Raw genomic sequence first — 26,112 nt, forward strand, 5'->3', positions numbered from 1 at the left:
TGAAGAAGCTCACCGTGCTCCATCACACAGCTGCCGGGTTTGGGGCTTTCTGTGTCCAGAAGATGGAGAGAGAACTCTGGTTTGAGGCCGTTGGGCAGAGCCGAACCAACCGTCTCGTCTTCCAGAGCCTCGGCAAAACACTCACCCTCGTCTGCAGAGCTCTCATCAGGCGATTCCTCCTCCTCCTCCTCCTCCTCTTCCTCCTCCACTGTGTTTGGATGTACTTCAGGCGTGGGGTCAGGGCTCTTCAAGGTCTCTGCTGCTGGTGGCTCCGTCTCCTGCGTTTCACTCGGAGCGACAGAAACGCCAGATTCTGGTTCATCTGCCTCGGTTTGCTGCTTTGGCCTCATTTGCTCTTGGCTTGGTTCCTCTCGCTTTACTGAACCGAGTTCTTCCTTTTCCGATAAGCCGACCGGTGTGTGCTGCTCCTCCTGCTGTGGCTTTTTGGTTTGGTTTAGTGACTGAGCCTCCTGTGGAGCGGACGCTGGGTCTACTTCCAGCCGTTCAGGTACAGAACCTGAGAGTTCCTGCTGCGTTGTTAAACTGGTCTGGGCTGGTTTCACTTCCGACTGCATCACCGGTCGGTCATCCGGTGTCTCTTCCTCTCCTCCTTTAGTGAGCTGAGGCACTACGTCCTGCTGCGAGGAGTCTAAAAGCTGTGCTGGTGCTTGTGAACTCAGATCCGTCACCTCGTCTGTGGGTTCAGGCGTCGACTGTGGTTCTGCGGTGTTCGGCGTCGACTCTGCGGGTGCTGCAGGACTCTGCTCCGCCTTTTCAAAGTCTGTCGGAGCAGGCGAGTCCTCCTTCACGTCCTCTCGTGTCACTTGTGTTTGTGACGCGGGAGGCGTCTGCTGTGTGGCGGTTGTGTTGGTGTCGACACGCTTCTTTGAGGTGTCTTTAGTTTCAGTGGGAGCTGCTGGTGCGCTCATCTGCAGCTGCTCGGGGGGGCTCTCCACCCTGGTCACCATGAAGATCTTGTGACCCCGACCCGGGCTGGAGACGGAAATACAGCGGCCCGGAGACGGAGGGGTGCCGGGAGGAGCTGGAGACTCCGTCACAGTGATGCCTGAAATGAGACTCGGAGACACTCCGGTGGGTGAGGCAGAAGAAGGCAAGGACAGAAGCGAGGCACTGAGGGGGGGCTGCGAACCTCCGGCGTGGGTTTCAGGAGCCGTCGGGTTTGAGAAAGAGGAGGCGTTTGAAGTGGAAGGAGACCGTGTCACTACTTGTACTTCCTCTTCATCCTCGGTGTCGGAGTCAGACTCCAGGTTTGATGGGGAAGCATGCGTCTCAGCACTCGCTCCCGATTGGCTGCTCAGTGCTTCCTTCGCCGCTTCCTCTTCCTCTTTACTGCCCCCGTCAACCTGCGCTTCAGACGCTCTTTCCTCCTCCACGTCTTCCCTGGTTCCGTCCTCCGTGGCGATCTCGGCCATGGAGGCAGACAGCCTCATCTTCTGGTCGTTCTCTTCTTTCTCCTTGGCGAGGATGAAATTCCTCTTGCAGCCGTTCTGGATCTCAGCCAGCGAGCCACGCTGCGTTTCAATGAAGCACTTCACCTGAACGGACCAAAAAAATTTATAAAATACACCAATTAAAAATTTTAAACAGAAAATATTGATTGATGGTTTTTACATTTGATCTTCCATTTTAGGCAGAAAAACAATGATCCCTTTGTTCAAAAACTTCTGAATAGAGTTTCTCCTCTGATCACATCGTGACTAAAAACATTTAAGAAAAACCTTTTTAAGCCCCATAAAATTATTGAGAAATCTGCACATAAATGTTATTCTGTCTTCCAAAGGCTGAATTACAGACTAAAGGAACCAGAGTAAATGTCATGTTACGGACTGATTTAACACAATCGGAGGTTTAGTGGAAATACCCACTAAACCTCAAATCTCACATTTATAACAGTGGAGCGTCAGAATGATGGCTCGCCGATTTGTTTTTAAGGACGAGTTCACAGAATAGGTTTTGGTGTGACTTTTTAAAAGATATTTCATTCGTAAAGGCGTTGCTGCTTCTATCTTGGACTTCACATCAGGTCAACTTTACATCATATCTGGAGGCAACAGGAACACAAAACTCTAGGAACAATGACCAAAAGTTAGTCAACAAACGCTTTTCTCCTGAACATCCGCTGGTGTGTACTCCAGTTGTAACTCAACAGAACTGTAGCAGCTGCTGTAAAATACCCTACATTTTAGCCCGATTATACCCACTGCCCTCTCTGTGGCAAGATCGACCAATTATGTGAATATTTTGTACCGAAATACTAAATTTTTTCTTTTTCATTTCTGGCTATTATTTAATCTGATTTGGAGACGTTGAAGAAACACAATACATCTACCGACAGACAATACGCCTCTGAGGGTGCACTAAAACCAACGTTTTGCCTCATGCTCACAGTTTCTTTCTTGGGCTCCCGGTCGAGGTCGAGACGCAGCAGAGATGTGTTGACCTTCAGGGCGAGCGACAGCGCCATCAGGCCGCCCGTCTTGATCTCGTTCTCTCGCAGATCCAGGCGCAGGAGTCGGGGACTCTCTGCAATGAATTCGGCCACAGCCACGGCTCCTGCAGCACAAACAGTCAGGATCAGCATTCAGAAACCGTCGCATCCAACAGACGAGCAGACACACACACACACACACACACACACACACACACACACACACACACACACACACACACACACACACACACACACACACACACACACACACACACACACACACACACACACACACACACACACACACACACACACACACACACACACACACACACACACACACACACACACACACACACACACACACACACACACACACACACACACACACACACACACACACACACACACACACACACACACACACACACACACACACACACACACACACACACACACACACACACACACACACACACACACACACACACACACACACACACACACACACACACACACACACACACACACACACACACACACACACACACACACACACACACACACACACACACACACACACACACACACACACACACACACACACACACACACACACACACACACACACACACACACACACACACACACACACACACACACACACACACACACACACACACACACACACACACACACACACACACACACACACACACACACACACACACACACACACACACACACACACACACACACACACACACACACACACACACACACACACACACACACACACACACACACACACACACACACACACACACACACACACACACACACACACACACACACACACACACACACACACACACACACACACACACACACACACACACACACACACACACACACACACACACACACACACACACACACACACACACACACACACACACACACACACACACACACACACACACACACACACACACACACACACACACACACACACACACACACACACACACACACACACACACACACACACACACACACACACACACACCTTCGCAGGACAGCTTGGTGGAGGCGAGGCCCAGTCGGAGCACGGAGCGGTTGGCAATCAGTCCGTCTTTCAACTTGTGGACCCCTTCGTTACCCACTGAGTTATGGCCGAGGTTCAGAGTCTCCAGACTCTGTGTGCATGGCTGAGAAAACAACGCTCACATTAAGACAGGAAAAATATTTGCGTAGCGAGGGTTGATGGAGATTACAGTTCATGTAGAACGCACATTATAGGTGCTTATGCCATTTCTACAGATCGATGCACATCATGAACCTCTGGTGGTCTATTTCTCTGTGTGTTTGCCCCGAGATGGACCGTTGCCCTGTCCAGGGAAAACCACACCTTCCAGCTTGGTACTTGAGTGATATGGATCTCAGTACATTTTAGAAAACAGGTCCACCGTTTATCTTTCATGAGGATCTTTTGACAGTTTAAATTAAGATTTCAGGGCTATTTTTGCACCCTCTTGTACAACTTAATGCAATACGGTCAGGCAGAGTTCACAGAATGGCTCTTAAGAAATAAACTAAGAACTATTTTCATTCTGTTATGGGATTTTTCATCTTTTTGATTACCACCATGTGAAAGGTTGGGATCAATATTTGCCCACTTGTAGATCCATTTAGTGTTAAAATTGATGTTATCTTGCTAATCTTAATCCCTCTCCATTCAAGATTGCACAAGAGAGCAGCAGGTTACAGAGCTTCTCTCTATGGTTTTCTTTACCCCGCTCACACGTTCACAGGCAACTAAAGCTGCGTTACTTGTGAAAGTTTATTTTATGGTTTCAAATTTTCAGAGAACAAATGCACATTTACTGAATAACTTGTCTTTAAAAAATGTGTCTGAAACTAGTATTGAATATGCGGCACATAAATTGAAAACAACATTCAAGCTTTACTGTAAAGGACTGCTTGAAGTGTTACAATTAATCAGCGAAACTAATCAAACCTCATCAACACAGCTTCAATAAACAGGAAATTATGAGATGAAGCAATTTGCTGCATCAGTGATTCAAGTGTTTTTATGAATGATTTCTAAATATTCTGGGATTTTTTTTTTTATAACAAACCCAAACCACAGCAAAACATTTGACCTCAAACAGAAACTACATTCAGACTCGGCCGAGTCTGTAAATGATAAACACTGTAGTACTGAAACAATAAATTCAAGACCGACAAGGAAAACCGGCGATAACGACTCACTCGGTGACAGAAACGCCTCCAGTGACTTAAGGGGTGGATTATTGACGACACACTGCAGTTAAATCAAACCAGGTTGCATGTGGGAAGCGGTGCAGCCAGAACGTGAGCTCACATCTGTTCAGTCAGCAGCAGACGGCATCACTAAATGTCAGGTGTGTTAATGAAGAGGCTGTGTGGAAAGATTCAGCCCCATCACCCGCCACAGGTCCAGTTTACACTGCATCGCTAATCCTTCGCCTACACACAAAAACGAGGTGCTGACGATTTTTTGGGAATAAAACGTGAATAGGAGGCATCCATCTGACCGAAGTGTTTAATCTTAAAGATCCTGCAGGAATTGAGCAGCGAGGGAGGAACGAAGCTTTTCCATTCAGATCAAACCTTCAGGAGGAACTAATCGTTACCATCTCTTACCTTGATGTGAGCTGCAGGCAGTGACTCATCAAACTGCTGAATACTTTAATTACATCCTATAATCATTTAATCAGAAGTGACATTTTCTTGGGTGAACTTGATGATCAGACCTATTGGCAGAGTTTCAGGGACAGCAGGGGGAAAAACAAACAAACAACTGAGCCTCGTCCAGCAATAAGTTAAACTCAGTACTGACTTATATCTTAATAGAAAACAGTTTGTTTCAAGATTGTGATGAAATATGATAAAGTCCAATAACCTCTGTCTGGTAATGATGATTTGGATTCTTTGAACACATCTTTCTTTTTTTTTTATACAAGGGAAAAGATTTTATATGAGGGCACATAGAAATTGCAAGGACACAACCTTTATACAACGGGGGGAAAAAAGCAGTCATGCTCAAAATAAAATCAAGCTGCACTGCATGAATCATGCAAACTCATTTAATTCAATGACAGCACAGGCCGGTGAATCTACCATGTGAGCCTTACGATGCTCTAACTGAAATGGGATGTAAAAGGCATGGATCTACTTTGAGAACAATCTCTGGGTGTTTTATGAGCACAGGACAACTCAGACACTGAATCCTCTCTATTACTGCAACAATCAATGTGTGTATGTGTGGACTGTGTGTGTGTGTGTGTGTGTGTGTGTGTGTGAGAGCGTACCAGCGCAGCAGCGAGGTGTCCCATGCCGTTGTGTGTGAGCTGGTTGTTCCATAGCACCAAAGTGACGAGGCCTTTCCTCTGCTCTTTTAGTCCTTCGCACACGTAGGCCAGACCTGTGACAACAGGGAAGCAGACAGGACTCAATCTACGTGTACTTCGAACGAGACGTCTCCATTTTAGAAGGTGTCGTGTGAAGTAGCATGAAATGTGGAGTTTTAAGAAGCCTGCTATATCCCGAGCTGCTCCTCTCCAACACCATTGCTCTGATTAACTTCCTGATCTATCCTTGTTGTATAAAGCAACATTGTTTGATTATTTATGGTCCTGTCTGACGTTTTATATCTTTACAAAGGCAACACAAAGGTCTTTATAAAACAGGATATAAGACATGTATGCCATGTTAACAGTGTGTTAAAGAGCCATCCCTGTGCCGTACCAGAGTCCAGGATGTGGTTGTTGCGAAGGTCCAGGATCTGAATGTTGTAGTTAAACTTGAGCAAGTTGCCAAGTTGAGCTGAGTCCTGCAATCCATTGAGCTTGTTGTCTGCCAAATACAGCTCCCGCAGGTTCATGTTCATCTTCAGGGCCGTAGCTGACCAAAGAAATAAGAAAGAAAGAGATGGAATAATATCAGAGTTTAAGATTCTTCATCTACAAAGAAGAAAGGTATAAGTGATAGCTGAGTTTTAAAAAGGGGGTTAAAAAAAAAAGAAGAAGCCTCTTCTGTTGCCCCTCAGGCATTTTCTCCTTCTTACCCAGTAACATGAGCGGTCTGCCGGACAGGCCAGCGTTCTCCAGGTGAAGGACTGCCAGGCTGCCACTGATCCTGAGCGCCCGTGCCACAAAGGGAGCCGAGTGGTCCAGCAGGGGAGTGTTTCGGGCATCCAGATACTGTAGAGAGCTCGTCTGCGGGGAGAAACATTGAATTCAAGGTACAAATTACCGAAACGGCACAACTGAGGATGCATTAATGGAACAGCACTGCTGAGGCCAGGAAGGATAATTACAAAGGTGAGTGGAGAACAGGAGACTGCAACCTTTACCATTAGAAGAGCAGCATCCCCCCCCCCCCCCCCCCCCACACACACACACCAACTATATCTGTCTGGACCCATTAAAGATATTTAACCTTGAAACAGCATAAATAAGTCTGTCCACATCAAAACAAACGTTATCTATCCACAGCTGGCTTTCTAAAGGCTTCAGTCAGGAACTCAACAGTGTTGTGGTTTATGAAATATTGAACATTCTTTGTAAAGTCTCACATTTGTCGTCTGTAATTGCAAGATAAGAGTCTCTTTGAAATGTCTGCTGTGTAACACAAAATAGAGAGCAGTTAATGGTCTGGATCAAAATAGAGAACTGAGACGCTCCGACTGCTTTCCACTCACTTTCAAAATAAGTGTAATTTTTCTTTTTACAGTGTATTTGCTTTCGTTTCAAGCACTTTTTTTTTTTTACATTTAAATGTGTTACACACGTTTTCAGAAATTACATTCTTCACCGGATTAGATTTTTGTTTGTATGACGGACTTGTTTATACATTAGGTTAAGATGACTACGCTGTCTTCCAATCTAATAAATCAGAGGCCTCGCCTAGGGCATCTAAGAACATGTGCACTTGTCAGGCATCCTTAAGATTAATTTGCTTTGTTGAAATGAGCACCCGAATTTCTATTGACAAGCATCAACACGCGCAATCTTCAGGCTGGGATATTAGTACGAGGTCTCCGGGCGGTTTGCTATAAATCTGCAGGCACTCCAAGCTTGAAGGCTGATTGAAAAACTTTCATGTTCTCACACGGTCACGGTTGTGATTAACAGAAGAACTCCCGAAATATTGTACCGTAGTCACAAAAATACTCACGAGGATAAACTGCTGCGGAGCCAAAATAGCCACAAATCCCTAGTAAACTAATTTACGAATGTAATAAAAAAATAAAAAAAAAGTCCTTTTGCCTTTCAATGCTGATGTGTCTCACGAGGTTCAAGAAGCTCATTCTCACTTTCACATGTTCTTTAAAAAGAAAAGAAAAAAAAAACATGAGAAAACTGCTTTTGCAGAGCAACTTTACCGTATCGTTTCATCCGACACACAATCAACAGCTTGCTTGACTAAAAAAAAGAAAAGAAAAAGCAGCTGCTGCTGCTCTTCCATTTATTTGCCCCCATAGGTTACTTGCAAGGCAACATTAACGTGTTCAGCTGGCCACGCCCTCGTATTCCCACCACTAATAAAGAGTGAGTGACGTCAAAGAGCGAGTGAGCAAAGGGTGACCCTCGTGTGTGAATCCTTAAAGGACACAACATAGATAGTAGATGAAAACAGTGGAAAGAGCCTCGTCTTCTCACAACAAGACACCAAGCGCCACTTTAGAACGTGCGGAAAAGACCCGACGAGGCATACCGACCGCTGGGAGCGTAACGGAACTAACCTCATGACGATTTGAGTCGGAGAAACTCGCTCTGCCTTTAGGGACTCAGAGTTTTACTTGCACACTTCCAGTTACTGCATGTGGTCAGTTCTTGTTTATGGCTGAAAACTATTAAAATCAACCAATTTCACTTTTTTTTTTTTTTAAATTGCATGATTATCTTGAATTTGCTATTTGGCAGCAAAAACCAAAACAAAACACAAATATGAAGTAAGTCAGTTTAAACTGGCTTACACTTTGACAACTACAATTTAGAAAGAAATGTTAAGTCACAGCTTTTTTTTTTTTTTTTTTTTTAAGAACTTCAGATTTCAGAGTGATGAAGCTTGAAAGTTGAGAGAATATCATGTTGCACCGACAATATTTGCCATAAAAATGACTGAGGATTATCAGTCAGAGAGACTTCTACTGATTTTCAAGGATCTACTCACACAATGCACCAAAGTGCGTCGGACAATTACCTACAAATAGCTACAAATACCCCCTTTCTCTATCAAGGCATGTTTTTCTGACGCTTACTTTTACGAGACGCCATGTTGTCAGATTCAGTTGGATTTAGACATATTAACCCTGACATTCAGTATCTTGTGAGAATGTTATTTAATATGTTAGCCTTTGACTGGTATGTAGCAGTAATAGATGAAGTAACCCACTATTTAATCAGGAAATATCCAACAAATGTAATCCAACGTGGAAATATAAAAATTAAGTTCCCTCGTGAAGTTGTCTTACTGAAAACGACTATACAATGAATGATTAAAAAAGAAATGGTGCTTATTTACACCTGATAATGAAAGATTTATTTTTATTTTTTTACAGACCATTGTGGTCGTCGGTTTTGTATATAGATCAGATCTCTTTGGATCCCTTCATTTTGTTATGCAGCTGGTTCCTGTAGCCTGAAAGGCAGGATGTTTTCTCACCTTCCTCATCATGTGCGCTGCAGCCTGCCATCCCCGCGTGCCAATGTGCTTGTTGAAGGAGATGTTGAGATGCGTGGCCGACTCGTAGTACTCGATCATGTCAAAGAGAGCTGAAGCCCCCTGATGAAAGAGAGAAAAATGATGACATTATGATTATCTGAAAATCCAATCGGATTCAAACAAATCTCACTGCCGGTCACACCGTCAACACAATAGTAGAGATGTTACAAGATACATCCCAGGGTAGCAGCTGGAGTTTCCATGGTAACCGTCCCCGAGGACGAATAAGAAGTGCTGAGGTGTCTCCATGAGGGCATTGGGTGTACAGGAGCAAGGACGCGCTTGTGCAACTGTTTACTGTTGCACAAATAGTTTCAACAGGACCAAATAACCCACTAATAGATAATGGTAATACAGGGGTATTGAACAAGTATTCATATTAGGCACCTTAATACAAACCACTAGAAGCACACATATTGACACTAAGAACAAATATCAGTAAAATAATCCTTACATAATATGAGAATCATTTTAGAGGCAACAAGCTCCGTAAAAATAAGTATCAAAGAGCAGGACTGAAACTGACTATCAGGCGACACAGGATGAAGTCAAATGCAGTTGTACTTTAATCTGTTTTTTTAACTCATCTGTTCTAATGCAAATAGAGTATTTACAAGATGCCCTTTACATTTTTATTCCCATACTGTTCTCACTGACAGGATTAGGCATCCATACCTATAATCTCTTCAAACTGTACCTCATCAACAGTTTCTTGCCTGTATAGTCACGACGGTGCTTCTACTCCATAATAGAGACGAAAAGACAATTCAGTAGGGAACTATACTACCTTGCTGCACCTGTTTGAATTCTGTAGTAATAGTCAGCAATGATTTAAAGCTCACAAAAATAACACCCAAAACAAAACACATTTGTGTCTGTGCAGTGTGGCTGCAGGACTTGTACGAGGCGATAATTTGAGCCCGACTGTTTGGTTTTCCCGAGGAGGATAAAAACCACATCAGGCGGGACAAAGCACAGTGTCTTCTAACCTTTCTCCCCTCGCTGTGTACATACACTGGAAGATGTTAAGGAGTGTACACTGGTGTGTTTATCTACTGGGTGGGGGAAAGATGAGTCACATTTGGTCCAATAACAACCAGCCTGTGAAGACGCTCCACATGCCTGCTGTTCCACATGCTTCCTTAAAACATGTCTCAAAAAACTAGTTGTCGGCTTTTATCTGCTCATTCCTTTCCCCGCAAGAAGCCATTACTGCAGCTACGAGTCTCTCTCAACCAAATCCAGCCATCTACTGCGCTCCACCACTCCCTCTTCTTCACGATTACACTTCCTCTTTCCCCACGTTTTCTCCTTTTCAGATTTCTATTTCATCACAGTCCAAGGAGAGACACTTGTCTCAGACTGAAATGCTGCTCTCTGGTGACTCAGTCAGTGACTCACTCAGACACTTAGTTCAAATTTCTGGAGCAGACGTCAACGTGGAGGGGGGAAAAAAAAAAAAAAAAGTGTGTACGTCACTCTGCATTTGCTGGGATGATGTGAAGCTTGAATTTTCAGTAACAATAACTTGTTGGTAGGAAAAAAAAAAAAAAAAAAAAAAAAGAAAAAAAAAAAAAAAGAAGAAGAATGTGCAGCATCATCCCACGATTTGCATACAAATTAAGGATTTGCACAGCTTCCCCATCAGGTTTAACAGGATTTCAAGTGTTTACACAGTGACTCTGTGTGATGAGCTCTGAGGAAAGTGCTTTTTTTTTTTTTTTAGCATCGTGCAGAGTTCATGAAAGATTAAGGACTTTGACCAGGCTGTGGATTGTTTCAGATCTATTATAACAAGTTTAGAGTGTAAAGTGACTTCAGTGCCGTTTAAAGATGTTTGGTCTCGGCATCTCGACATGCCGATATATTTTGAAATCCTGCCTTTTTTGAATTTGATGACTTAAACTATAATGAAAACAAAACGGTTTTAAAACCCAAGATTTTACAGTTGCAAGGTGTGTCGACAAAGTATTAATAATTCTGATGAGTTTCTAGTCAAGTAAAGCAATGAACTACGGTGCCCGAAACTTAAAAGATGATCAAGAAAAGCGATTTTGGCTGAAGCAGGATAGCAAGTTCAGTAAGTTTTGTTAGCAGAGCATGACAAAGCATGGGGACATCGCAGACATATGGATTTCATTAAATTTAGAGCAAAGGAGGACAAAATGCTCTGTGTTTTCTGCAGCAAGATGTCGGCACATAAAAGGCTGAATCCATAAGACTGAAGTAGCATCTGGATCTGTATTTTCAAACTACATCCGTTGAGAAATCTTATTCCATATCTGTGCATGAAAACACAGCTGCGCCTGTTCAAAAGGCTGAAGACACTGAAGAATTTTGGTTTGAGAAAAAAAAAAATTAAAAACTGAACTAAATGAGCATAAAAAAGTCTCTGACTGAGTTGTCAGCAATTTGGGGTATAGACAATCAAACCTTTGTTTTATGTGCAGGCATACCGTAAGAACCTATTCAACTACTGCAGGTTCAAACTGAAAAGCTTTAATTGAATGAATTAGAAAAGTTGAATTTTCTTCTTGATTTGGGTCGCAGCTCGTCACTGAGGGGTGATGGCGAGTCCCAAAACCAGAGCAGATGTTCAAATGCACAATTCCCAGATGTTTTTCCCCCTGGAGCCCAACTGATTGCCTCCAAGAAAAGCCTGTGATTTTTTCCCCTCCTCCTATGAGACACACCAACTCTCACTAAACATCCAAAAGTGGTAATTTTTTCAAGGTTTGCACATCCTAAAAAGATTCCAAAAAGTGTCTTTCTTTGACATGTGCAAATCTAATTTTACAAACCCAGAGTAGGCGAAGCCTCGGGGTCTCCCTGTGGCCATTGGTGCCCCTCAGGAGGATCTCTGATCTCAGGCTACAGACAGTCGCTCTCAACTTTTGTGTTTGGACTGATATTAGTTAATATGAAATGATGCAAGAGAACATAAGTCAAACTTCTATAAATGTTTAAGGATATAAGGATTATTTTTGATGAAATTAAGGTCATGCGTGTATTGTAATTCGCCATGTGATGCTGCTTTCATTTACTTGTCTGATGGGCATTTTCCTGACTTGTATTGACATGATTTTTGTTTTGCCAAACTGTGAAAACACCCCGAATGCTATAAAAGGAGGTGTTGCAGTATCAAGTTTGAGGGGCTTAAGAGTGCCAATTTAAATAGGTTGTGAGGTAAAAATTTAATAATTTACTTGTAAAACATCTAAACAATGAGCCGATACTATAAAACCATGTTATTGATGGTTATTCTATGACAGATTGATTAGTCAACATAACAGTGGCTGAAGCCTTTTGTAATTATTGTTGAAATTAAAAATAGTGTTGCACCTATTTGAATTTCTGTGGAACTCCAGTTACTGCCATCACATGACAAAACATTTTTTTTAAAAAACCCTCAAAGAAACCTAATAGCTTGGGCCATATATTAAACACAGACTTGATTTTCATCTCTTAACTCCGATCCCATCTGGGGAATCTAAACTGAAAAATGTTTTGGAAATATCATCAGGTTTAGGCAAAGCAATTGACAATAGGAAAAAAAAAAAAAAAACAGTTTAAAGACCCATCTTGCAACCCTCGAAATGTTTTTATGGTGGTTGATAAAGGAATCTGACTGCACACTTAATTCAGATATGAAGAGAACGGTTTCCCAATATCCCAAAGGGCATAAATGTCTCCAAGGAAACGCAGATAATTAACACACCTTCTGCAAGTGTTGCTGGAAAACGGCAGGAGACAGGGAAGTAAATTAATTCTGTGGTTAAAAGGTCGAGCTGGCGTTAGCGGGCCAGACAGAAATAAAATAATAAGCAGTAATTAACGTGAACTGAAGCGAACTCATCACATTTGATTGAGGGAGAAAGCTGAGCTTGTGTCTGTGTGACAGGAAGTGGTCAGGACCAGAGTGTGTGTGTGCGCCACATAGCAGCGCTGACTATCTGTGCATGTCTGCGGCCCAAACATCTCTAAAGCTGTTTACACAAGTGGACATCTGGAGTAATCAGAAAACCCATGACAAACACTCCACATCCTGCCAGAGGAGAAGGGGGAAAAAAGAAGAAGATCTTACATCTTCATCCAGGTTGGTTTGCTCCAGGTCAATAACTTTAAACTGGACCCTCTTCAAAATCTCCTCCAGGGACTCGCATGCTCTGTAGTCCAACTTCTCGCCTAAACACGGGGAAAAAAAACAAACAAACAGACAGGCGCTTGATGATATTATTCATGAGATTGAAAAGAGTGATTATGCGTTTTCCTCAACAACTTGAATGTCCGAGACACTTCTGTGTTTTTGGTGCTTACCTTTTAGATCTAAACATTCATTTCGCTGCGTCAGGTCTTTCAGTTCCTACAAAAACAAAAAGCAGCAGCGTTAGAAGGCGCCAATTACATGACTTTCCCCCAGAAGCAAACTCCATTCTAAAACGTTGAAACATTTGCATCACAGAAGACAATTTCATAAATCAGTGTTTGAGCATTAAGCACATCTCTTGTGCAAACTGAGATAAACCCATTTCCAAAGGCAGACGCCTGCAGAATGAATAAATTCGAGGCACCACTGCTGCTAATCTCTACAGGTGTGTTGTGGTGAAATGCTGCATCAGCCTCAGCGCTGCCACCTCTGACATGTAAAGCTTGTTACGTAAGGAGCTGTGCCATCACTAATGCCAGTTTGCATTTCAGGGCAGACACTCAGGACAAACTGAGCCGCAAGTGTTGATGTGTTGAACTGCAGATCTGGACAAACTGCTTCTTTCTCTTCTTCATGTAAAACTTCACTTGGTTTTATTTACAATTCACACTGAACCATTTCCTATACCCACATTACAATAAAGACTTTCACACTGATCCGGCAACCCGCCCGTCCTAACCCTGCGTGGTGGGTGGGAGTTTAGTACGAATGTGTTCAAACAGCATGGGGAGCAGGGTCAGCCAATGTCAGTGTTCCAGGTTTGGTGTTGGGTTGGACTCACAGCTGTATGAACAAGTGCGCACAATAAAGGTCGACCTCACTCGATTGCCTCGCCAAAATTAAACTATAAAACCCCCACGACAATTATCAATATGAACCAGGCCATTACCAAAGAGCAACAAAAGTGTTCGTCCTACCACAGTTCATCACTGTTTCAGTTGAATTTCGGAGACAAAAGGGAGTTTCTGCTGAGCCGCAGGGAGGAGGAGGTTTGCCAACATAAGAATGTGATAGATGTGTTTTGTACAGTCTTCTCTTTGATGATGTTATCAACTAAAAGAAATCACAACTTGGACATCAGAGAGGTAGAAAGGAATGTAGCTCGTTTCTTGCGATTTCAACCAGGGCGGCCGCTATAATCTGTAAAATGCTGATGTATCGGACTCCGACCCATTTCAAGAATCAGATTACCAGGTCAGTTTCAGGGTCAAGTCGTAGAGAAGTCTTTTCTTTTGTTTAATAGTACTACAGTAAAGTATGGAGGCAGCATTAAATATTTGGTTTGCATCAACAGTAAGTTGCATCAGCCCGATATGTTAAGTAATCAGACTGTGAAAAGGGCTGATATCTAAAAAATTAAAAGGAATGCGATTGTGACACTAAGCTTTAAACAAGGATTATTATTGGGTTTGACCCAGTGTAATGTTTTTGATTCAGTGTGGTGTGACTGGATAGGTCTAAACATGACACTCGCACTTCCTGTGGACCCAAACTTGCAAAGACACAGATCAGAAGAGGTCGAACCCATGGAGTTTCAGTTCACACCAAACTGCCTTCAGTACTTTGGACGTGTGAGCGCAAAACGCTCCAATACAAAACTACTTCTCAAACCGTAGCTCTGGAGTTTCACAATGACAAGCATTCAAAAAAACAAAAACGAATCATAAAAACATCTTTCCGACTCCATAACTACCCTTCAGAAATTCTTCAAGAGCTTTTTTGTTTGATACCCTCATTAACATGGCGCTCCTCAGTGTGCTAAAAATTCACATCCTGGTCTACAACTTCAAGTGAGGAAACACCCCCAAGCCATATGAATCCAACACACAGTAAGTTCAGGATGGTGGACTTTCCTTGATGCTCCTGTATTGCCAAAGAGACACAAATGTTCACTGTAGTTGGGACCATTAAAAAGAAACGTTACATGTGTATTTACTGGAAACTGGGAGGCCCATTTCAGGGGCAAGCTGACCGTTTATTTATTGAACGTGCACAGCTGCTAATTCACAAGTATTCCCCTGGACTATCACTTGTCCTATCATGTTGTCCACAGTAGCACACGAAAAACGGTTACACCTCTCACCCTGGTAAAACACCCACACAAACATGAAAACACACCGAGTGCTGCCCTCAGAACTATGTACCAGCAAATCCCTCTCTCTCCCTGCTGACCGCCCAGCCCATTCAGCGTGAACCCCGTCACCCCTGCCCTCCTGTCTCCCTGACATTACTTATGTGTTTGTACAACCCATACAGCAGCATCACATTCAGCCAGACCGTGCACGATTCAAGAGCCCTTTAAAATTCTGATTATGCAACGTGACATGCGCTACACCTAAAGCCATTTTGTTGTCATGAGGCATTGGCTAATTAATCATTTGAAATCAGATGTACTTCAGTGTACAAATAGTGACACAATTGTGGCATTCAAACAGCGAATCAATCTTCACCTCCAATTAACTCAGGCACCTGTCAGTGAGAATGACTTTATCGGTGTAAATTCCTCTGTAGCAGAGCTGCCAGCACCCAAAATAGTGCATGACGCAGGGAGCGCCTCAGCACGAGTGGTGGTATGGCCGTGTGCACAGTGAGTGGATGGCATGAAACTACCATTTTAAAGTCTGATGTTTACTAGAGCTTGTGGTTACTCTCGCTATACGTTACCTGCATGTTATACAGATGGATCTCAAAAAGAATGTTAAGGAAAGCAGGGCAGCATGACACGAAGTGAAGATGCCACAGAGTATTGCGATGAATACAAACACTTTGGAAGAGCATATTCCAATGCAATATTACATTATTGTATACAAATAACTTTGTAATGCTTCTGCACTGAGACCACCACGTATGAAATAAGTCTTGAAGTGATCACATCTAAAACCAGTTGTAAATACAAGCAGTTTTAGTTTGAAAATGACTGGATTCTCTTTCTCTGCGTGGACAATCCAAATATTGTCGGCGGAGCAGAGCGAGACTCTCCAGAGAGGAAACGCTAACATTTACTAAGACATCCATGGATCACGGCGTACTGCGCTGCTCCTGTGAAGCGCCAAAGCCAAGCTTGATGTGACTTAGGCCATTCAAACGTTAAATGTTGTTGAAGGGGCGTCAAAAAAAGCACCGGCTGAAAACTGTTGGGCACACAGGACATTGATAGTTAGCCACGACTTCTGCTTTGCCAAGATTTTCCTTATCACAATGCTCCCTGAGCTCCATCTCGACCAACCTTGTGATTGCAGCCACGCAACTCTACCAAGCGAGTGAGGAATGAGGGCAGAAGGGATCATCAAGGTTAAAATATATTAACATGCAGGCCATGAATTCAGTCAGTCTTTTAGATATAGATAAATCATTCACATTGAAATTCTGATTAATGTGCAACATACAGCCCAGTCTGAAAGGAAAACTCACTTAGTTGGATGAAGAGAAATTTTGTTAGATTTTAGGTTTATTACAAATGAACTTTAAATATTTCAAGCCTTTTCTGTCTCCATTTGAGCTTGTATGCAATTAAAATAATTAAAAAAATATATATATTTCATGCTTTTAACCAAAGGCCAGATTTATCTCAACTTAAAAACGATTAAAACTTTTGTTTATATGAGTTCAAAAACAACTGATGAAACAATTACCTCTCCGATCATTTCTTTTTTTGAGCTGCACATGTACTTGTGCTGCAAATTCAAGCTGCATTGAAGTCCTCTAGTCGGAGAACCTTTTGCAAATCCAATTTTAAAATGGCATGGAATCAGTGAAGAAATATGACAATTGTTTTGCAAAGAAAAGAACATTTGTGCCACTCACAATGGTACCTGTGGAATTGTAATGCACAGCAGCCTCTTTGCACCACACAATAACAGCAGCCATTCTACGATAAACAGGACTACTGCTTTTCTGGAGCAATGATGCCTGTCGGTGCTCTTAAATAGACCAGCAATGTAATCTGGTGCATAAAAATAAGTTTGATACACACCATAAACCACCACTTTGTACTGGCCTTTAAAGTAAAAAAAAAAAGAAAAGAAAAGAAAATATTTTACTACCAGAAAGATCATGTGCACAAGCACTGAACAGTGTGTGCTGTTGGAGCCATTACGACTTGGGGCAATATTCAAGTGCTCCTCCTTTTAGAGTTGGATGGCATGCGAGTGTGTTTCAGACGACGCCATAGTTCAAGACTCGTGACTAATCGGATTCATTGTGATTTGAAAATATCTTCAAATCTCGCTCGAAAGGAACAGTCTTTGAGATGTATCTTGTGATACTTAATCGATCTTGTGATATAATCAAAAGCGAAAAGTCCAAAACAACTTGGAAAAAGAAATTTGAGAAACATTGCACCTGTTTTTGAAGGTTACTTTCTATGATAGAAAACTTTATGTCCTCAAGTATCTTTAGGATAGGTTCTTTTTACAGTTTATTTCGGTATGCTCCCAAATGCACTCCAACATGCTTTCTTAAAAATCTCAACACATTTCAATGTTTTGTCTTTAACTACTTGGGTTGCTTGGATCTAAAAGAGTTCTTTGCAATTATTAGGAAATGCAGGTTTTAATACAGATTCATAAGGCGCCCGACTGTTCCAAAGACAATGGAAACTTGCAAACGAATGCACTTCTATTCAAGAAATACGACTACAACATTCTCTCAGATTGAAAACATTCAGTTTAGGTATAAAAAATGTTAAGCATGGCATTCAACTATATAACTACATCGTGTAAAACCTTCTGGCTGGTGTATTATATCGCAGGTTAATCATCACATAGCAGGTGAAAGGTGTAGTAGTTTACATTAAGAGACACATTTACTACATGTTGGACTGGTGACCTGTCCAAGGTCTACCAGCTTTATAAGTCAGCGAGGGTCAGCTGCCAAGCAACCTTAAAGTGGGAATAAGAGATCAAGTGAGAATTACAAACTTTCACTACATTATCAACAGCATTACTAAAGAATACTGAAGTATACTCTGCAGCATCTGAGGCGTGTAGGTTTCTGCATGTTGGGTAAAAGTGAGTGAGCACTCTGGCTGCATGAAAGATGTTGCATAATTGGGGAAACCACTTGGTTTGAGACTGTGCAGCAGCAGAAATGTGGCACAAAGCTACTAAGTGTCCAGGTTTTCAGACTCTGGTGGGAGGTACTGCAGAACAAGCATTCAACACGCAGCTGCTAAATAGTGACCCTTATAAACTCAAAGACATGCAAACAACTGGCCAGAAATGTACATAACCTGTAGGGCCCCTGGGAAGCCGCCACGTGTACAATCCATTTTGACTCAATAAAGAAAGCATTTACAGTGAAAGGGGTGGGGGGGGGGGGGGGGGGGGGGCATTATTGCTAGCCCCGTCCGTCTATGTGGCTAGTTACTTCAAGGATGACGAAGCAGAAAATGGAAGACGTGGTGTAGTGGACCAGCAACATCAGGGAAGGATGGAAAGAGGCTGGCCTTTGAAAACACGAGTCATCATAAAAAAGATACCTACTGATAGGATACGGTGGAGGATCCCTTAGTGGAAATGTAACCAGCCCATATGAAAAACTGAAGTTTACAGCAGCAGCTTAGCACAAGGATGCGCATTTCAACAAGTGGCTGACAAGTTAACCCAGCCTACTTCGATCAAGCCGGGTGCGCATGTTGGGGATCTCTTTGCAGAATCGACTGAATCACAAATGTGTTTGCATCTGGGGCTCCCTTTCCTCTCTATTCATCGCTTGCTAACCTGCAAACTGCAAACGTGCAGGCACAAAGCTCCAATGGAGAGGCCCAGCGAAGGGTTTACGGTGTGTACACTGCAGCGACAAAAAGTGCAAATGTGTTCCTGCTGCAAAGGCGAGCGCAGCCAACGCTTCCTCTCAGTCAGTCTGAGGACAAGTGAAGAGTGAGTGCTCCCGCACAAATACGAGGTAGAGGCAGGTAGCCACAAGTTTGCATACACAAAGTTCTACAGTTATCTGATCCACTATTTAAATGTCCTGCAAGGCTCTCAATTATCGAAGCAAAACAAGTCTTGGCTTTTATTTTCACATGCCAATCCTTTCAATTCCTTTCCATCACATTGGTAATTCTTTTTGAGGCACTTAATGGAATGCTCTGAAGATCCCGGCTACATAATTAAAAATCTTTACACCATCACACTAGATTTAACTATGAATAGAAGGATAAACCTATAGACATTCAAAATGGGTTAGATCCATTTACAAGAAGTTCAATGTGCAGTGACACATTAAAGGAGACATATCATGCTTTTAAATCCTTCCTTTTTACATATAAATCATACAGTTGTGGTCTATACAACGCGAAACTGCAATGCTTGGGTCTGAATTCCTCATTATTATAGCTCCACAGGCCCCTTTTCAACCCCTTTTCTGATGCGCTTCTGAGAGCAACTCGTTTTGGGGCGGTCTCTTCAAATGCAAATGAGACACTTCATACCCCTCCTCCTCTCCAGGTTGCGGAGGTGACACTCGGTTCAACGTCACCCTGTTCGGCCATCTTTGTAGTTTGATAGAACAGATACAATTATCTAGCGGCGCAGAAACTTTATATTCACACATTATTTACAAAATGTCAACAACGGAAGATTTGTCCATCCAGCCATACATGTTGGAGCCAGAGTCGGACCCGGCGGAGCGAGATGAAAATGACGATGATGCACCTGAAGAACAACGTCTTCATATGGATGTAACGCAATGGTGTGTTACTATATTTACACTAACTTCTCCATCCATGCCCACTACTACAATACTGCCTGTATTACAACGACTATTTAACACAGAAGTTACATTATAATCTAAAACGAGCACACAGCGCTAACATATGAAGACGGTGCAACTGCTAATGCTAACAAAACAATGACAGGGACGTCTTATCATCACACTTTTTAGCGTTATATACAGCTTACCGAAGTGCTCTGTTCGTCGTCTCCATAGATAGAAGGAACTGACCGCTCAATCAGACCAAGTCTTTCGGCAAATCCTTCTTTATACTGGCGGAGGTTGCTGAAGCAGTCGTCCTTAAAGTGATTCGCGCACACAAAAATGACCTTACCCACAGATGTGGGTACATTTCTGTGAAAAATAAAACTCAACCAGGCACTTCGAAAAGGTTCTGATGCTGGGAGACGGTGTAACGAAACTTGTGGGTGACTACATCCAACAACCGAACATTTCGACTTATCCTCTCGTAACTTCGGTTGGACTACAAAATCGCAGCGAGAAACAAAAATGGCGGATTGCTCGAAATGTCGATGTCCTAATTTGGCAGTTCCGCTGAGAATACTGTGACGTCATTGTTCAAAAAACGTAATAGAGAATAGAAAAATCGAAACCGATCGCAAAATATGACCAAAACAGAATATAAAGATATCAACGGAGCACCTGAAGAGACTACTTTGAACTTTTCTGTACTTCTAAACACTCTAAATATACAACAACATGCATTTAAGGGCTAAAAAAGTGGATTTAGCATGATATGTCCCCTTTAAGACAATTCAGACCAGATTTGACAATGAAGTCCAACAGATTTGATTGTTCGGCGAAAATAACTGAAGCACTCAGTCAAATCTACCAGCAAAGCAGCGCCGTCTTCTCCTCAAGAAGCGACATTACTTGGTGCCTCCCAACAACCAGGTGCTGTAATTGTGTTTTTGTTGTGGCACTATAAATGTATTTTTCTTCCACTACGTATATTTATCATCAGCCATCAAGTGTTGTAATGTTGCTAACCATAACGCAGGTTATTGTCATTTCTTGGAGGACAATCAACAGGTTTTGAGAATGCGAGTTTTGGTCGCAGCCGTTAAAGTAGTTTTTTTTTGCACTGACAGCTGGTGGCACATTCTATCAAGTGTCCGTACTGAGTGAGAGTAATAGCTCTGGAGAATGTCTGGGCCACAGGCCACAGTCCCCTGACAAAACTGGCCCACTTATAAATATAGTTAAACAGCCCTGCTGTACAGTGTGTGTGTTATTTATACATATACAATTGTCTGGACTTAAGTTTCCAGCGCCATTAAAGCTGGTCATTTCCAGCGCCATTAAAGCTGGTCAGGAGATCACAGTAAACCTGCCTTCTTGAAAAGGAGGCCGTTCCACCCGCGTTCTATTGAAATGAATTCATATTTACTCTTTGCAACAAAAACACACGTGACAATCGGTGGAAACATCTACAGAGGAAATCATTTGAAAACAATAGCAATACAAATTAAGCATGAGCCCCAATCCACAGAGAAAGGCACAAGGTCTGGAGAAATACAAAAACAAACATCCCTGAGGCTTCCCCTACTGGATTTGAGGAATTGCTGTTACCGAGGGATTAGAGGACACATGACTGTGCTGGCTGACGCACAAGAGACTGCAAAAAACAAAAAAAGACATGAAATGCCACCAAGCGTCGTGTTAAGAGAAAGAAGTGCCCCCACTGGAAACAGCACCCATCTCTGAGCTCTGAAGGCTGCTATCTCTGCTCTTGTTCAAAGCCATGCCCTCAGACCACAATAACAGGCTTCTGAAGTGTTTTCAGGACAAGAAGAAAAGATTTAGGCTGCAATTCTTGGAAGTGAATTTTATTTTAAGAGGAAGGGTCACAGTTGCAGATTAATGTTGGGTGGACTAATGGACACTTCCTAACTGTGAGCACGTTGCTTATCCAGCTTCTGAGTGTACAGGACAGGACACCGACGTTATTACTTAACAGTTGCATCTGTCCTCGAGCCTTGTGATGGAGTTATTTTTAATTTTGAGGTTTTCAGCGTGCACTAAACTTTCAAAAGACTTCCTTTGTTCAATGCAGACTCAGGTGTTGTCAAGCCACAGTGATATGAAAACATTGACAAATGCACAAATAATTCCTTTTTGAATTATTGAATAACGTTTTTCTTTATAAACTGTAAATTGTTCAACAAAATGTGATACTAGATGTTTTTTAAACCTCGAGCTCAGTGCTTATCGCTGGACAAAAGAGGTAAAAAAAAAAGAAAAAAAGCAGCACATTGGACTTGTGAAGGCTTCCTCCTCTGCCAGGAGATTTAGTGCGAGATTATGACGCCCCATTAGAGGTGGCACAAAAATTGTGATTATGTTGAAATGGGCCTCGTCATTCATCAGCTTTTACGCAGTGTCTATTTTTAGCATTTCATACAAACTCCCCAAGTGAATCCAGTCATAACAGCCGGAGTTACACAAGAGAGAGAAAATAAGCATGTATAAACATCGTGTCATGTCGTACGTCTGTTCATGAGCTCGTGTGCCACCCGGCCTTACCTGTATCTGTTTGAGCACTTTGGGTATGGGTTTACAGTTGAGCTTCTGACAGGCCTGTTTGTAGGAAGAGAGGATCTCCTCCACCGTCACATTCTGAGCTGCAAAAGACATCACATTCCAAATGTTAGGATCTTTTTCAGTCACTTTCTGAATTAAAACAAACAAGCCACTGAACAAAATCAAAATAAGATCTCCTAACGTTCTTCTTTAGCCTGTATCCTTTAACAATGTCCATCAATAAATGCTACTTTTTATCTAGACTCATTACTTTGTTATACTTTATTTAAAATACAATAAACAAGCAAAAACGGATAATATGTTTATTTTGGCATGCAGCTCATATTCAACTGGAGGTGTGTGCTGTTGGAACATTATACAAAAGTGCATGAAAGATGCAAAGTGGTTGTGCAAAATTTGCTTACTGGCATGTTGCCATATCGTTTTCAAACCTACTGATTTTGAGAGCTTAGCAGTTCACTCTCTGGATGCACTCGCTGCACAAGCTGTGTTTCTAATGTCCAAGACCAAACAAACAACATTGAGTACATAAGTGCATCTTTTAAAGAAAAAAAAAAAAAAAAATGTTGACATACCATTTAAAAGTAAATCATTGTCAGAGATCTCTTTACTCGGAACACAAACTGCAGTTTCAAGCATTGGGACATCCACTCACAAATACATTGGGATACTGTATCATGGGGTTTTAAGGCTTTTCCCCCCTCTCTTTTAAAAAAAAAACAAAAAAAAAAACAGTTCCTTGAGATAAAATCTATTTTGAGGAAAACCTGAGTCAGGAAGTTCCGTTTTCTACCACAACGGCACAATACAGAGCAGATCAACCAGAAATAGAAGTTTATAGACAACTGACACATCATAAGTAACATTTAGGCCCTGCAATAGAAACTTACTACCATTTGTTTATCAGTTTGTGAACAGAGTTACAATTTTACCTGGGAAAATAAAATGCAGGAGCTTTAGGGTTTGCAGACTGTCACGTGTTCTGAGTGGATTTTGGAGACTGAAGAGGAGCAAACATTAGCCTTATAAGCTACAATGCTACAAGCTACAAGAGCTAAAAAAAAAAAAAAAATGCTCCACTTCTGAGTTTTATCACTTTTATGAAGTCTTTACAAAGTTCTTCAGTTCTCCACAAAAATAATGAACTCAATGTGCTGCTGGTTTAAGACCAAACAACACATTTCTGGCCGTCGCTCCGCCTTTTGAAAACACTCAGTGACTAAAGACTAAATAGATTGTTCGTATTATGAAATTATAAATTTTCTCCCAGACAGTTGTTTATCAGTTATAGTCATGTCTAATAGCAGTCTTTCCTGTGTTTTCCTGACGGAGAGGTTCAAAAAAATGTAACCACTCGAAAGGCTCCCCTACTTAAGTCGGCAAAAAGAAGGTATTGTTCTTGGTCTGCGTGTGGGTCAGCCGCTGCTACCATCTCAGACTGTTGTGGGGGCCTAACTCCAGTCAGATGACTGGGAAACATTCAGAGGCTCAGCTGGGAAATGAAAAGCAGGGAAACGCAGGAAAGATTGACGAGAAAGTAGAATTTATGAAATCATTTAAAAAAGGTCAGGAAATCAAACTATACCAACACAAGGATTTTTTGGGAAGTAATGAACACCCCCCCTCCCCATGTAGTACCACTATGTGGGCTGCTGTGGGGTGTGTGCGTTTTCACTGCAGTCAGCATTTCCAGTTCTCTCACCAAGGTGAGAACATGCCCGCCCCACATGTTCAGCTCCCTCCGTCTCCGGTTTCCTTCATCACCGCCCCATCAGTTTACCTCTCAACATCATCTCCCGCCACTGCCGTCAGTGAGAAAGCATTGGCTAGTGGCAGACCCTGGATCAGACCTGTCAGACGACAGCTAAAACTTGGGAGCCAGTGATCAATGCTTCAGCGATTCTGAAGTATGAGAGATGAGATAAAAGAGCGAGAAACTGAAAGGAGTCACAACACATATTTTCCATCGTTTTCAGAACCAAACCAAGCGTCCTTAACAGAAACTAGTGTAGCTGCTGCACACATATATGCACACCACATATACTTGGTCAGATAATGCCACACAGAAGAATAAAACTTGGCATGCACTAAAGAAAACTGCCACACGAGTTTCCATTCCATATATGTTCACATCATCTTTTACATATCTATCATCAGAAAGCTGCATTCACAAGCCTCGCAAAATGAGCCATTAAAGGTCATACAGTCACTGTTAATCAGCCGTTTACAGGGAAAATGCCTCCGACTGCTCCACTAGACTTGGAAAATGTTAGCAAAACGGTAGAAAATAACCACTCCACTTGCCTTCAATTGCTTGGTATTCTGCTATAGAAGGGTGTTAATATAGTAAACAATACCTTAGAACATGTGATCTGATTTTAATAGCTATTCCATCAATAATGAACGCTTATTCTCACCTGTAGACGAGTCTTGAGGATATTTAGCACTAGCTGTGGTTATATGGAGCATAAGTAATTCGATTATCCACTGATCAGACTCAAACGACATGATGTAAAGACTATCGTCGTAGATAGGTCGCCTGCCGTTGAAACTGTGATTGATTTGTCTGTGGTGGAGGCGTATATATGATCCGATCAGAGAAAATGTTTCAGATAAGTTTTCACTGTCAGAGCTTCGTGTTCATGTCCGTTATGTCACCATTTGACGCTTCACGCAATGTTTTGAAAATAAGAGCGGTAGAAAAAAAACATTTGATGCAGGAGAAAACTCCAGTCCTAAACATATTAAAAGGCTCTAAAAGACTGTAGAGGCTCAGTGAACTAAGTGTCTTGGGAGTTGCATGTTTCCACAATGCAAAGCATTATGGGACTGATTTATTGACTCAGTCTAATGATTCTCAAGAGATTATAAACCAGCCCAACAGTCTGATCATTTTATTCAGTGTTCATATAAACAGAACAATCTGATAACTCAATGGGAAAAAGCAAGCATGTAAATGGAGTAACTGCTGATTTCGTTTTATGCAACATTTCAAAGGTTGCCATATGGTGGAGGTCAGCACTAACCTATACACCGTTCAGCTGTAGTCAACTAACAAATCAGAATGAGTCGTGCAGCAAGAAGGAAGAAATCCCCCATCTTGCTTCAGACCTGGAGATGCATGCAGCTCTGACGGATGACCACATGATCAAACCTGTGGTTTTACTACCAGGAACTGAGGACTGTGTTCTCTGTATAAAGCACATGAGAGAAACATGAGTGAGCCTCCCATTCTCCACCGAAAACCCCTTCACTACTGCAGACACCAGAAGCCACGCACTGCAGCAAACTGCAGTTTGAAAGAGAACAAAGTTCGTGTTTGAATAAGGACGGCCTGTCATTACTTTAACATAATCAGTCGAGTTACGCAGCAATATTAAATCCTAACCTTGATTGTGCT

At 42.2% G+C, this 26,112-nt stretch overlaps 1 protein-coding gene across 1 annotated transcript in view; it reads right to left on the reverse strand.

The window, feature by feature from the left end:
- ppp1r37 (protein phosphatase 1, regulatory subunit 37) overlaps nucleotides 1-26,112 on the reverse strand; it is a 42,455-nt gene that overhangs the window by 1,225 nt on the left and 15,118 nt on the right. The window contains exons 2-11 of the mRNA XM_080459992.1: nucleotides 22,695-22,792; nucleotides 13,544-13,589; nucleotides 13,311-13,411; nucleotides 9,167-9,286; nucleotides 6,564-6,714; nucleotides 6,245-6,400; nucleotides 5,809-5,921; nucleotides 3,522-3,663; nucleotides 2,408-2,574; nucleotides 14-1,556 (exon numbers count right to left, since the gene is read on the reverse strand). Coding sequence (XP_080316118.1) covers nucleotides 14-1,556; nucleotides 2,408-2,574; nucleotides 3,522-3,663; nucleotides 5,809-5,921; nucleotides 6,245-6,400; nucleotides 6,564-6,714; nucleotides 9,167-9,286; nucleotides 13,311-13,411; nucleotides 13,544-13,589; nucleotides 22,695-22,792 — 2,637 coding nt within the window. The remainder of the gene's footprint in view (nucleotides 1-13; nucleotides 1,557-2,407; nucleotides 2,575-3,521; nucleotides 3,664-5,808; nucleotides 5,922-6,244; nucleotides 6,401-6,563; nucleotides 6,715-9,166; nucleotides 9,287-13,310; nucleotides 13,412-13,543; nucleotides 13,590-22,694; nucleotides 22,793-26,112) is intronic.

The sequence above is a fragment of the Lipophrys pholis genome (genome assembly GCF_963383615.2).
Source record: "Lipophrys pholis genome assembly, chromosome: 3".
Classification (NCBI taxonomy): Eukaryota; Metazoa; Chordata; class Actinopteri; order Blenniiformes; family Blenniidae; genus Lipophrys; species Lipophrys pholis.